General features: G+C 33.4%; 1 protein-coding gene across 2 annotated transcripts in view; it reads left to right on the top strand.

Moving 5' to 3' along the window:
• Positions 1–3301: 3301 nt before the first annotated feature.
• LOC114330477 (calcium uniporter protein, mitochondrial) overlaps positions 3302–15671 on the top strand; it is a 620188-nt gene continuing 607818 nt past the window's right edge. The window contains exon 1 of one of the 2 annotated variants that reach the window (XM_050662491.1): positions 3302–3429. In XM_050662491.1, the coding sequence (XP_050518448.1) occupies positions 3325–3429 (105 nt within the window). In that variant the 5' untranslated portion in view covers positions 3302–3324. The remainder of the gene's footprint in view (positions 3430–15671) is intronic. The other variant, XM_050662490.1, reaches the window with a different exon arrangement.

Below are 15671 nucleotides of genomic sequence, written 5' to 3'. Positions count from 1 at the left end.
AAGACAACAAACAGACTAACTAAAAAATGAATATGTCGCTAATAAGCCATATATGCACGCAGGCAGGGCCGTCTCAGGACATTTCATTAAATATTGCAGCGAACAAGTGTGACAGCCTGGCAAATGTGCAATTCTTTGCATTAGGAGAAGATTGTATAATTTTGCCAACACTGACATACGCCTCAGCCGCACGGGGGCACACGTGTAAAACCAACAAGAAAAAAATACAAACCATCCAAAACCACATGATCAGGAAAGCTCTGAATATACCTAGATATGTCCCGTTAAGATACGTATGTATTTGGACATACGCAACAAAAGAAAGTTCTGAGAATGACAGACGAAAGAGCACACGAAATATTCGACAATATCAGGAACCATCCCAGCAGATTATTAAGAGAGTTGACTTACTATGACGAAAACCAAAGAATAACGGTACATAGACGGCCTAGACAGCAGTTAGCTGGATATAGAGGAAACCCTTAAGAATGAAGAATTGAGATAGCCACAGGATAGTCGAAGCACAAACGTCGCCCTTCTGGCACTAAGTACCCTTCAGGTAGGTCAAATGGACCATAGTCGCGGAAGTTGAGCATCGAGGTCACGTACCGACAGACGTGGGCTTGATGGCCACACCTTTCGGGCGCTCAGCCGTCGAGGAGAACAAAATTTATTTTGCCAATTCGGCGGCTGAGTGACCGAGCACACACGGTCTGGACAGCGAGACACCGATTTAGATCGATGCCTTGATGCCCGGAACACATTTTTTTTTGACACAAGTCCAACGTAAAGTAACAAATTAACTAAGTCATTAATAGGGAAAAAAGCTCTTCTAGCTACCCCTAAAGTCAGGTGGCTTAACCACATGAAGTAATACAGAGGATGTCCCATTACCCAGGGCATCCAAAGTAACGTTAAGTTCAACGCCTCCCCATTCGGTATGTCCTTCGATGGGGAGGGGCGGTAGTATAGCTTGGGGGTCAGATAGGTACCACTCCATTACGGGGTGTGACCGGTTTGATCTTCGGACATGTTGGTCCCACTTTTCCATTGGAACACACATGTCCCCCGGGGCTGGGGTTGATACGAGATGTGTGTGTGTGGAGAAGAAAATTCACCGGCAAATAGTTACATGTAATGTGCAGTCTCGAAGCTATTAAACTTTTTAAAAAGGGTCAGGCTAGAGAATGTTATCTAGGACTAGAGGACCACAATAGATCTAAAAAGGTCGCAGTGAAACATTATTAAGCCTTAGAATGTTATACAATTAAAAATACTTATTTAAAACATTTACGATTTTTTACCGGTAAAAACTACTACAAGCACACTGCTGTACGGATCTGAAACGTGGCGTCTGAAAGAACATCAAATAAGTAAAATAGAAATAAAATAAAAATTTTATTTTTAATTCAGTTGCAATGCGAAGGCAAAACAATCTTACTTTTCAATTAGAATACGGAGCGCAGTCCAGTCCTCTGAATCGCGATTTTCGACTCTTATTGGAGCCTCATCGGAGAGAACGTAGGCTTGTTCTCCATATTCCAATTGATCAGCACCGAGAACTTTTCCCACCCATTGCAACTGAAGTGAAAATATTAGGTGACTAGCGTCATCTGACAATTAAAAGCTGAAGTTTTCGATCCTAATAGCATTATTAATAATATTTAAAAAATATTAAAATATTACTAAAAGATTTTTAAAACGAAAACTTATTGGTCCATTTCCTTGGTAACACCTCCAAGGCTTCTAAAATTTGCAAGCCAAATGGATGCTGAAGCGAAGAAGACAAGAGGGAATTCAAAAAACTTACAATTCACGACCCCGTCTGTTCAGCTGGTAAATTCCAACAGAAAATGGACCTAGTTACTCGAAGGAGTAAAGACCAATATAAAAATAAAATAAAAATTTTATTTTTAATTCAGTTGCAATGCGAAGGCAAAACAATCTTACTTTTCAATTAGAATACGGAGCGCAGTCCAGTCCTCTGAATCGCGATTTTCGGCTCTTATTGGAGCCTCATTCAGATGACACTAGTCACCTAATATTTTCACTTCAGTTGCAATGGGTGGGAAAAGCTTTTGGTGCTGATCAATTGGAATATGAAGAACAAGCCTACGTTCTCTCCGATGAGGCTTCAATAAGAGCCGAAAATCGCGATTCAGAGGACTGGACTGCGCTCCGTATTCTAATTGAAAAGTAAGATTGTTTTGCCTTCGCATTGCAACTGAATTAAAAATAAAAAATTTTTATTTTATTTTTATATTGGTCTTTACTCCTTCGAGTAACTAGGTCTATTTTCTGTTGGAATTTACCAGCTGAACAGACGGGGTCGTGAATTGTAAGTTTTTTGAATTCCCTCTTGTCTTCTTCGCTTCAGCATCCATTTGGCTTGCAAATTTTAGAAGCCTTGGAGGTGTTACCAAGGAAATGGACCAATAAGTTTTCGATTTAAAAATCTTTTAGTAATATTTTAATATTTTTTAAATATTATTAATAATGCTATTAGGATCGAAAACTTCATCTTTTAAGTAAAATAGAAGCCACAGAAATGGATGTAAAACGGATGCAAAATGATGGAAAACGAAACTTGATAGGGTTCGAAACAATACAATTAAGGAAGAAATGGGTCTACAAGAAACTGTGACCGACTGCATAGATAGAAAACAGTGTATATGGTATGGGCATGTTCAATGTTCAAAGAATTCCAGAAGAAAGACTACCAAAGAAAGTAGCAAAATGGATACCACCGGAACACAGGAAACGAAGAAGACCAAAGAAATCGTGGATGGAAGGAGTTCGAAGATCAATGAACGAACGAGGATTGACAAGAAGATTGTAATGATAGGACGCGATGGCAATTGGGCATCTGACAACGTCGCAGGACGTTCGAACCCGAATCTATATATAAAAACTACTACAAAATTAATATTTTACCTGCTAATGATAGAGTAACTTATAAATAAATGATATAATACGGTCATTTAAACCGTTTATTAAATTTCACGAGAAACAGTTAAAAATTTTGATTTTCAAAATTTTGTTGATCACCCATGGATCACCCTATAAGTTATATTCTAAGTTCTGTCACGTTCTGTCATATATAGGCAACTTACATTGCAAGTCAGGATCTTTATTTTTATATACAAATTTATTTTTTAAATAAAATGATTATTATTGATAAATATAGAAAATCTAAGCTTAAACTTTTAAATACAGCATTCCATGCACATCCAACTTTTTAAATAATCGATTTGCGCAGTAGCGTGACAGTAACAAAATTTCGGTCCGTCCAAATGCAGTACAAAATTGTCAGTTCCTCACAAAATGGCGCTACCGAGGGTGCTATGTCGCGCTCGTCTTCTCTTAAATAACGATATTTTCGTGGTTTCCAAATATTGTTCTTTAGTAAAAACTGTTTCAATAAATAAAGTAAGTACACCTTTATCAAATTGCGTTAATTATATAAATTTTACGGATGTCTATGCGAATCTACAGCCGATTATAGTGAGCACATTATCGGGTCCTATGGGATAGACACCTGTTTTTTTAAACCAGTGACAGTGTTGTAGGTGAAATAAGTTACGGATACGGTTTTGTGAATGATAAATATTCATGGCTGGAGGACTGCAATAGATTTGAATTACGTCTTTCATTGTGAGGTTATGTTGTGATGTTGCGGTGGTAGAAATTTAAATTTCAAATGACCTAGACACGAACAGCGATGATACCTTTTACTTTTCATTTCCTTACGAAATAAGAATAATTATGCTTTATGCTAACGATATTGTGATTAGTTTATCGAGTGTATTTTTATTTTACTTTCGGCTGGCGATTTTATTTTTTTCTGGCAAAGTTGTGAGTTAGATGTAAACAGCCAGCGACGTTTTAATGATTTATTACAATGCGTGGGAATGTAAGATCCTAAATTTAATATGAATATATTCCAGATATCATGCTAAATTGTATTATGACAGATAGTTCAAGCAAAAAAAGTAGGTACCCTGTAGTTGTACCCTGTTTGTGACACTGACCCCTTCCCTTCAGCCTCTAAGCAAACAACAGTTATGTTTTGAGTAGTATGAACCTCTATAATAACTAAAATCTATATGTTTCCTGCAATAGAATTTTTGGAATTATTAGTTATTAACAAATTAAGGTCAAAAAAGACCAATTTTCGCTTTTTTTGTCTATCAGCAAAAATTAAAGCATTTGAAATAAATTTGAGAGTAAGAAACTTGTAACTCATATAAAAACCTTCAAAATGGCGTTTTTTAAATGTTTCTATGCTTATTTGTTGCTTAGAAAATTGCAAAATAAGTCAAAAATTTTTGATTTTTTATAATGTAACTTTTTTAAAAATGAATCTAGAACCTTCATTAAATGGAATGTTGGGCATTGTAGTGCTTTAAAATATGCTAAAAATTTCAAACGAGGGGTCAAATAGTTAGGTACTTTATTTGTTTATCCCAAATTAAATCTTTTTGCAACAATACCTATATGTAAATCAGAAAAAAATAAAGTTACATAATTTTATGGGTAGCTCATGAAAGAAGAAACAAAAATGAAGAAAAACAATTTTAAATGTTGCAAAATTATTTTCCAAAGATAGGTAATTTTTTTGCTTATAAACAACTAAAATGACTTTTTAATCATTGCCCTACAGGAAAATTATTTTTTCATGTTTGGAAAGCTTGAATTTTCCGCAAATTTTGAGAGAAAAAATGTTGCCCTAGGACAGTTTGTGTCAATATTCACTGTTGTTTTTAATTCACAGCAGCTTTGCTTGTGACATATAAGAGCGTAGGCGCAAAATTTCGGGTCAATGCTTTTTAAATGTTGTTCGAAATGTGCACTTTGTTCGAATCCTGAGAAAACTAATAAGTATTTTTGAAAAATTTAAACCCAGAATGAAAGATTACATTATTGCCGAGGGTCTACAGTCCCTGGAATCTTCTATAATGTTCATTTTAATGAGTTAAAGGGTGATGAGTTAAAGGGTGAAAAAACTTAGTGTGATTTTTAATTTCAAATATGTCATTCAAAAGAAATTTTTGTTTATTCAAGGGACTTTTGGCCCTCGGTAATAATGTAATCTTTCATACTGCCTATAAATTTCTCAAAAATATTTATTAGGTTTCTCAGGATTCGAAAAAAATTAATGAATTTAAAAAGCATTGGTCCGAAATTTTGCGCCTACGCTCTTAAGAAATCTAATTGGCGTCATTTGAAAAAAACATTACATTGTTATAGGCAAAGCTGCTGCGGATCTTAATAATTCTTTTTGCATTCGATTCGTGAATGCGCCAGGAAACTTTGTGACCCCGAGTCATGATATAATATTGAAAAACTTCATACAAAAAATGCATTCTTAAAGTGCATTTCAAATATACAATAAAAAAAATTCAGAACTCGTCAATTATCGGCGGAAATAAGTTCAATTTTGTTACTCTGGGGTTTTTGGGGTCGCTGAAGACGAATATGACGTCGTAAGTGATCTCCGGAGTACCTGGTGCCCAGGGTACCTACTGTTTACCTCATCTTGTGGAGTTTTCGGCAAAAAATTTATAAAAGCTAGTCAAAAATCATTACTCGGGGGGTTTTTGGGGTCGCTAACGACGAATACGACATCGGAAGAGATCTCAGGAATACCTGGTGCCCAGGGTACTTACTGTTTACCTCGTCTTCGGAGGTTTTCGGCAAGTTCATTAAAACATTAGTCAAAAATCATTACTCATGGGGTTTTTGGGGTCGCTGACGACGAATATGACATCGGAAGTGATCTCCGGAGTACCTGGTGCCCAGGGTACCTACTGTTTATCTCGTGACTAATGATTTTTGACTAATTTTTTAATGAATTTGCCGAAAACTTTGGAAGACGAGGTAAACAGTGGTACCCTGGGCATCAGGTACTCCGGATATCACTTTAGATGTCATATTCGTCGTCAGAGACCCCAAAAACCCCCCGAGTAATGAATTTTGACTAATTTTTTAATGAATTTACCGAAAACTTCAGAAAACGAGGTAAACAGTAGGTACCGTCGGTACCAGGTATTCCGTAGATCACTTCCGATGTCATATTCGTCGTTAGGGACCGCAAAAACCCCCCAAGTAGGTACTTAATGATTTTTGACAAATTTTTTAATTTTTTGCCGAAAACTCCAACTGACGAGGTAAAAAGTAGGTACCCTGGGCACCAGGTTCTCCGTAGATCATTTCCGATGTCATATTCGTCGTTAATGACCCTAACAGCCCCCGAGTAATGATTTTGACTAATTTTTTAATGAATTTTAATCACGTTGTAAACAGTAGGTACCCTGGGCACCAGGTAATGCGGAAATCACTTACGACGTCATATTCGTTTTCAGCGACCCCAAGAACCCCCGAGTAATAAAGTTGAACTCATTTCTGCCTATAATTGACGAGTTCTGAATTTTTTTGAAGTGAAAACTTCTTTAGGGACGTTGTGCGATTTTTGGATAGGAGAAAAAGCATTGAATTCGCGACCGTCATCGCGACCGTCATTGCGACCGTCATCGCTTATGCTATATATTATTTGTATGTATATATAAATTGTATAGAAGTATTTAAATTTAAAATAAATGTGAAACCCATTTTAGGATGGGGAAAAAGGATTTATTTCGCGACCGTCATCGTGACCGTCATCTCTTCGGCGAAATAAATTGTGTACGTATCTATATTATATGTATGTATACATAAATTGTATAGCAGTATTTAAATTTAAAATAGATGTAAAACCTATTTTTGGATGGGGAAAAAGGATTTATTTCGCGACCGTCGTCTCTTCGACGAAATAAATTGTGTACTTATATTTATTGAAGTGCAAACTTCTTTAGGAATGTTGTGCACTTTTTGGATGGGAAAATGTATTAAATTGGCGGCCGTCTTCGCGACTGTCATCGCTTCGAAGAAATAAATTTTTGAAGTGAAAACTTCTTGAGGGACGTTGTGCACATTTTGGATGGGAAAAAAATATTAAATTAGCGACCGTCATCGCTTCGACGGAGTAAATTTTTGAAGTGAAAATTTCTTTAGGGACGTTGTGCACTTTTTAGATTTGAAAAAAGTATTGAATTAGCGACCGTCATCGCTTGGAAGAAATACATTTTTGAAGTGAAAACTTTTAAGGGACGTTGTGCACTTTTTGGATAAGAGGAAAAAGTATTAAATTAGCGACCGTCATCGCTTCGACGAAATAAATTTTTCAAGTAAAAATTTCTTTAGGGACGTTGTGCACTTTTTAGATAGGGAAAAGTATTGAATTAGCGACCGTCATCGCTTCATGGAAATAAATTTTTGAAGTGAAAACTTCTTTGGGAACGTTGTGCACTTTTTGGATGGGGAAAATTATTAATTTAGCGACCGTCATCACTTCGACCAAATAAATTTTTGAAGTGAAAACTTTTTTAGGGACGTTGTGCAATTTTTGGATGGGAAAAAGTAATAAATTAGCGACCGTCATCTTTTCGACGAAATAAATATTTGAAGTGAAAACTTCTTTAGGGATGTTGTGCACTTTTTGGATGGGAAAAAGTATTAAAATAGCGACCGTCATCGCGACCATCATCGCTTCGACAAAATAAATATTTGAAGTGAAATCTTCTTGAGGGACGTTGTGTACTTTTTGGATGGGGAAAAAGTATTAGGTTAGCGACCGTCATCTCTTCGACGAAATAAATTTTTGAATTGAAAATTTCTTTAGGGCGTTGTGCACTTTTTGGATGGGAAAAAGTATTAAAATAGCGACCGTCATCGCGACCATCATTGCTTCGACGAAATAAATATTTGAAGTGAAAACTTCTCGAGGGACGTTGTGCATTTTTTGGATGGGGAAAAAGTATTAAATTAGGCAACTTCATCGCTTCGACAAAATAAATTTTTGAATTGAAAATTACTTTAGGGACGTTGTGCACTTCTTGGATGGGGAAAAAGTATTGAATTTGCGACCGTCATCACTTCGCTGAAATAAATTTTGTACGTAGATAAATTACGTGTATGTATACATAAATAGCATAGGGCATACGCATCGCGTACATACATATATGATATAGGTATAGCACTTCTTTTTGGATGGGAAAAAGTATTAAATTTGCGACCTATTAAAAAAAAGCATCGTTTTCACTTCTGTCGGCACTCCCACGAGTGCTTCCATTTTTTTTTATTGTCTGTTTGAGATGCATTTTAAGAATGCATTTTTTGTATGCAGTTTTTCAATATTATATCATGGCTCGGGGTCACAAAGTTTCCTTTCGGATTCACGAATCGAATGCAAAATAATTATTAAGATCCGTCTTGTCGTTTTTTTTTTCGGAGGTAAGGCCGATTTTAGTGCTTTATTGCTTCGGCTATTTTAGTAGGTACGTTCTTTAGCGGTAAAATATTGCAAAACCTCTAAATTTTAAAGAACCGCTTGGATTGACATGAAATTTGGCATACACATAGCTAACACGTCAAAGAAAAAAAGTGATATTGTACCGATATGTGCTTTTACCACGGGGGTGGTTTTCCCCCCCTCTTGGGGGTGAAAAAAATATTCGTCCAAAGTAAGTCCGGAAATCGATAAACTGACTAATTCTAAATAACTTTTGTTCTATAGAGTTTTTCACTAAGTCAATATTTTTCGAGTTATTTGCCAGTGAATATGTTCATTTTTTCAACAAAATAACCACCCTTTTAGGCGGTTTTTCGCAAATAACTCAAATAGTGTTTTGTCGAAAAAATATTCTTAGCAAAAATATAGCCTATAAAAAATTTAAAAGAATGGTGTATATATCACGTCTCTATACCTAGTAGAAGCAGAGTTATAGCTAATTAAAAATAGGTTCATATTCGTCAAATTCCAAATGGAATACATTAACGTGAAATAACCAAAAATGAAGCACATTTCTGGGAAACTCATTACAACTTATTTAAAGTGTTTAAAAAAAGCTTCATTTTTGTTTTATAAAAAAAATTTCTAGCATCAAAAGTAAACAAGTTACGCTCAAAATAAAGTTAGTCCCTTATTTTTTGGTAAAAAAATCGGGAAAATCACTTACGACTTCACAAGTTCCTTGACTCGTGTATGTTTTTTTTTATATGATCTATAAGTTTCATCGGTTCAAAGTCCTTATTTTGAAAGGGCTGTAGTTAAAAGGGGTTGAACGAGTCACTGATCACGAATGTATGGAAATTTTTAGTAACACCAAATCTTAATCAATTTTTGTCTAACAGAAAAACAAAAAAATACATGATATTCAGAAAAGCAATGCTGACTTTTTTGGTTTTCGATATTTTTGGTATCTCTAACAATTTTTAAGTTATTTTGAAAAGAAGCATATTTTTCAAAATTAAAATTTTTAAAAATTTTACTTTAAAACCAAATTTTTTCAAAAATAAGCACTTCGAATCGATGAAACTTACAGATCATATAAACACAACATAAGTAGAATAATTTGTGGAGCGGTAATGATTAATTTCATTTAAGTTGCTAATTAGGGGGTGGTCTTCCCGATTTTTTTTTGTCAAAACAAAAGGGACCAACTATATTTTTAGCGTAACTTGCTTAAATTTAATGCTAGAAACTTTTTTAAAAAACAGAAATAAAGCTTTTTTTAAACACTTTAAAAAAGTTTTATTTTGCACAAAAAGTGCTTAATTTTTTGGATATTTCACTTCGAAATATTCTATTTGAAATTTGGTGAATATGAATCTATTTTTCATTGGCTATAACTCTGGTTCTACGAGGTATAGATACTTAACGCGTACATCATTTTTTTTACTTTTTTACAGGCTATATTTTTGCTAAGAACGTTTTTTCGATAGAATACTTACTTTTTGAGTTATTTGCGAAAAACCGTCTAAAAATGTAGTTATTTTGTTAAAAAATAAACATATTCACTCGCAAGTAACTCGAAAAGTGTTGACTTGGCGAAAAAGCTCTATAGAACAAACGTTACTTAAAATTAGCCAGTTTATCCATTTCCGGACTTATTTTGGACATATATTTTTTCACCCCCAGGAGGGGGTGAAAGTCACCTCCAGGGCAAAAGCACACATCTGCACAATATCACTTTTTTTCTTTGACATGTAAGCTATGCGTATGCCAAATTTTATGTCAATCTAAGCGGTTCTTTAAAATTTAGAGCAAAAGCCGTGAAAGAATGTACTATTTATCGAGTGCATTTTTATTTTACTTTCAGCTGGCGATTTTAATTTTTTAAATTTTTTCTGGCAAAGTTGTGAGTTGGATGTAAACAGAAAAATAGCCAGAGGTTTTTAACGATTTGTTACATTGCGTGGGAATATGTGATTCTAAATTTAATATGTAGGTATTCCAGATATCATATTATATTTGTAAACTGTATTATGACAGATTATTTTTGATTTCTTATGTATAGTCTCTTTTACGTTTTTGTTACTAAAAAGTGGATTTGTTTAATGATTCCTAAAATCTCTTTAGTCCAATAATAGTCCAGGACTTTAAATAATTCAGGTTACAGAACTTTTTTAGTTATTGTACACCTATAGAAAGAAAACCTAGCTGGTTCCTGTCAAGAGTTTTGAGCCGTTTTTAATTACATACTTATTAGTTTTCTCAGCATTCGCAAAAAATGAATGCATTTAAAAAACATTGGCGCTACATTTTGCACCTACGTGCAAAAAGCATTATATTGTAGCTCTATTAATTACAAACGAAATGAGATTGGTAAAATTTGATCGGTCAATTCCTTTTCGTGATACGTTAATTTGTTTATAAAAATTCTTAAATGTTCATAAATTTTGCAGGGCCAGAACATACTTACTAATTTTTTCCGTTGTTTCTATAATTTTCATGATTTTTATCGTTTTCTTTAGTGAAATTTTGGATATTCAGGTGAGCTCTTTTTCGCAATGTTATTGTTCAGAAAATAATAATGATATAGCAATTCTGTGAAAACCAGATGAAAGAAGAATAGTCATATTTTCAACGTATGTATTTAAAAAAATCATTTATTTCACTCCCGAAACATTTTACTACAGTAGAGTCATTTTTGGCTTATAAAAAATTTGAATAACTTTGTTAAACTGACTGTATTTTTACACGAATTTTGAAAAAAGAACTTTTCGCCTAGGTTAATTACGGTCAAAGTTAGCCACTTTTTTTATTTAATTGACGGCTACTTTGTTTATAACAATTAAGCAACGTAACTAGCGCAATTTTGAACATGAAGGTATATCGTTTATGTGTAAAAGTTTGAGTAAATTTTGAACTTCAACAGAGTGGTTAATAAAGCTTTAAAAATGACGTCCTAACGAAATCGATTCGTGGTCGGTGGAGGGGAAATATTAAAATCCGTGCACTCAAAAAATTAAAATAAAAATGTGTACCATTTTTATTCGGTTGCAATGCGAAGGCAAACCAATCTTACTTTTTAATTAGAATACGGAGTGCAGTCCAGTTCCTTTAACCGCGATTTTCTGCTCTTATTGGAGCTTCATCAGAAGGAACGTAGGCACTGTTCTCCATACTCCAACTAAATTGCATCGAGAGGTTTTCCCACACATCGCAACCAAAGTGATGATAATAGGTGGCAAGCGCCATCTGGCAATTGAAAGACGAAGCAAGTTTTCAATCCTAATAGTAAATTAATAATATTGAAAAATATTAAAAATCACTAAAAGATTTTTAAATTGAAAACTTATTGGTACATTTTCATGGTAACACCTCCAAGACTTCTATAATTTGCAAGTCATATGGATGCTGCAGTGAAGACGAAAGGGAAGGAATTCTACACCTTGCAATTCAAATCCCCCATCTGCAGCCGGCAAAGTTCCAACTGAAAAATGCACCTGGTTACTCTACGGAGTAATACGAAAAATAAAATAAAAATGTGTACCATTTTTATTCGGTTGCAATGCGAAGGCAAACCAATCTTACTTTTTAATTAGAATACGGAGGTCCAGTTCCTTTAACCGCGATTTTCTGCTCTTATTGGAGCTTCATCAGAAGGAACGTAGGCACTGTTCTGAGTATGGAGCACTGAGTATGGAGAACAGTGCCTACGTTCCTTCTGATGAAGCTCCAATAAGAGCAGAAAGGAACTGGACTGCACTCCGTATTCTAATTAAAAAGTAAGATTGGTTTGCCTTCGCATTGCAACCGAATAAAAATGGTACACATTTTTATTTTATTTTTCGTATTACTCCGTAGAGTAACCAGGTGCATTTTTCAGTTGGAACTTTGCCGGCTGCAGACGGGGGATTTGAATTGGTGTAGAATTCCTTCCCTTTCGTCTTCACTGCAGCATCCATATGACTTGCAAATTATAGAAGTCTTGGAGGTGTTACCATGAAAATGTACCAATAAATTTTCAATTTAAAAATCTTTTAGTGATTTTTAATATTTTTCAATATTATTAATTTACTATTAGGATTGAAAACTTGCTTCGTCTCTCAAAAAATTAAATTGATTCTTCAAAAATATGCTGCGATTAATATCTCCGGAGCTTCTTGATGGATTTTGATCATAATTTTTTTAATTTGTATGTACTCGTAGTCTTATACAGTACGTTATGTACACATATCCCCACCTAACATTACAAAATGTTAGGGGGAACCCCCCTTATCACTCAGGTATATGAAAAATATATTACGACCGATTGTAAGACCTACCAAATATACATATACAGTATGTCCCTGTAAGTTGTATCCATATGGAAAACTTTTTTATTATTAATTTTGCGGAAAAAAGTTATTCTTTATAAAAAGCTCTGCATGGTCAAAAACCTAAGATTTAACCATCAAATATCAAATTTTTTGAATATTATACGAGGTATGTCAAAAAGTTTGAATTTCACTCAAGAGTAAAGTAGCTTTATTTTTCACAATATTGAAAATTGGTATTATGAAAAGTTATTTGGAACTAAAAACTGTATTCTAGTATGCAATTACATCCTTCTAATTGAAAAATTTGTTTTTTGAGAAATTATGGATAACTAACAATTTTCAGTTACTTACTTTAATTCAGATAACTCTTTTATTATTAATTTTACGAAAAAAAGTGATTCTCAATAAAAAGTTATGCATGGTCTAAAATCTAAAATACAACCATCTTTTGTCAAATTTTATCAATTTTATACGAGGTATGTCAAAAAATATGAATTTCGCTCAAGAGTAAAATACGTTTATTTTTCACAATATCGAAAATTGTTATTATGAAAAGTTATTTAGAATTAAAAACTATGTTTCAGTATGTAATTACATCCTTCTAATTGAAATATTCTGAACTATAAAGGTACTTTACTTTTGATCTAAATTTATCTTTTTTGACATACCTCGTATAAAATTGATAAAATTTGATATAAGATAGTTGTATTTTAAGTTTTAGACCATCTAGAACTTTTTATTAAGAATCACTTTTTTTCGTAAAATTAATAATAAAAGAGTTATCAGAATTGAAATAACTGAAAAAATAATGATAGTTATCCATAATTTCTCAAAAAAAAATTTTTCAATTAGAAGGATGTAATTGCATATTAGAATATAGTTTTTAATTCCAAACAACTTTTCATAACAGCAATTTCCAATATTACGAAAAATAAAGCTACTTTACTCTTGAGTGAAATTCAAACTTTTTGACATACCTCGTATAATATTAAAAAAATTTGATATTTGATGGTTAATTCTTAAAGAATAACTTTTTTTCGTAAAATTAATAATAAAAAAGTTTTCCATATGGATACAACTTACAGGGACATACTGTATAATTTCATAAAAATCGGTCAAGCGATCTCGGAGGAGTATGGCCATTAACACTGTGACAGGAGAATTTTATAGATGTAAATATATAGATGGCTATTAACAAATAGGGGTTGGTGATAGAAAAGTGAAAATTAAGGGTTGTATGTATTTTTTAATACATAAATAAAATTAAGGTAGACAATTTTGTCAAAAAAATAAAAAAAAATTGATTAAAACCTATACTCAGTCCTAAAGGATATAGGTGTAAAATTTCATAAAAATCGGCCAAGCCGTTTCGGAGTAGTATGGTAACTAACACTGTTACAGGAGAATTTTATGTATATAGAAGTAACTGTGAATTAAATAATAAAAGTGGCTAACTTTGACCGTAATTAACCTAGGCGATTTTGTTTGAACATTCGAGTAAAAATACCAGCTTTTGAAATCCCAAAGTACATTTGCTCTACAGTCAATATTAACAAAGTTATTCAAATTGTTTATAAGCCAAAAATGAATCTACTTATATGATTACCCTTCGCTTGATTTACCCGTCATGCATGACGTTCTCCTTGTTGATCAGGGAGGCTAAGTATGAGAATTTGTCCATCAAGGTTCCGCCATATTATGTTATATTTATATTAACTCCGATTATATCGTTCAAAATGCCGTCGTATGTAGTCTTTTGTTCTATTATTAAACACAATGTTAGTGGCTCTTTAATAATATGTATTATAAACAACATTATGTTGATAAACTACCAGCTGTTTCTATTGCATATTAATTGCACAATTTAAATAACGATATATTAAAAAACGTGCAAGTCTCGTTATACAGGAACTCGAACAAAAATATTGTGGTAGCCATAGCATAGATAGACTGCTGTCTGTCCTGTAATTTATTATTTGCCGACGTATACACTATACAGAATCTATCACTATTCTTAGTATGTAAATATTATGCCAATTGATGACTACTTACTTTATCAGTAAGTCGAATATACGTATTTAAATTTAGACACTGTAAAAATGTGCCTATTTGTTAGCTAATTATTTTATATTCTTTCTTAGTTTTATTTATTTAATAATATTTTTGCACGATTGATCATTTTTGACTGTTTACCGTGACAGATTTTACGTCAGTAGGTGACATTTACTAGCAACTCGACGGTAAGTAATCCAACTCGACGGTAAGTACTCCAACTCGACGGTAAGTAATTCACTTACCGTTGAGTTAAAAAATCTCTTAATTTTAATTTATTTTTTGAAAGAATAAAGAAAACTAACGAATTATTTATTAATATTGAAACTTATGGTACAATTTGTTAAATTATTTAATGAAATCCCACTTGTTTGGGCTGTGGTTTCACTTCTAACAGAAACTCCTGCAGAATCGCATACATTAGTAGTATTACTAGTATTGCACAATATTTTTTCGGCAAAATCTATTTTATTTTGAAGAGAATCTTCTACATAGCTTTCTGCCACTGTCGATGAACGCCAACCTCCATGACGCTTTAATCCGAGGACATCAACACCTTTATTAGCCAAAAGCGTTGCTGATGTCCTCCTGAACGAATGGCCAGTATAGTTCTCGGGATTAGGCAAATTTAAGAATTTGGCAATTTGAGAAGGCCAGCCCCCGATTGTCCCTTTCCCTATTACTTGAGCACAACATTTTCCTTTGGCGTATCTTAAGAACAAATGATTTGATTTTACTTGTAATGGACGAAGTTTTATATACTTTTGCAGAATTTCTAAATATGGAATTTTATCGTCTGGTTTATTAACGTCTGTAAAAGTACGCTGGATGTTCGTTTTTGTATTGGGTACTTTTACAATCATTAAACCATCGGTTTGTTGGATGTCATTCATAGTAATATTATATAATTCTTCTCTTCTACAGGCACCAGATATTCCCAATATCATTGCGACCTACAAATTATGAAAAAATCT

The sequence above is a fragment of the Diabrotica virgifera genome, chromosome 9 (assembly GCF_917563875.1).
Source record: "Diabrotica virgifera virgifera chromosome 9, PGI_DIABVI_V3a".
NCBI lineage: Eukaryota > Metazoa > Arthropoda > Insecta > Coleoptera > Chrysomelidae > Diabrotica > Diabrotica virgifera.
The sequence above is the reverse complement of the archived record's forward strand: the minus strand, read 5'-3'. Positions and strand labels throughout refer to the sequence as shown.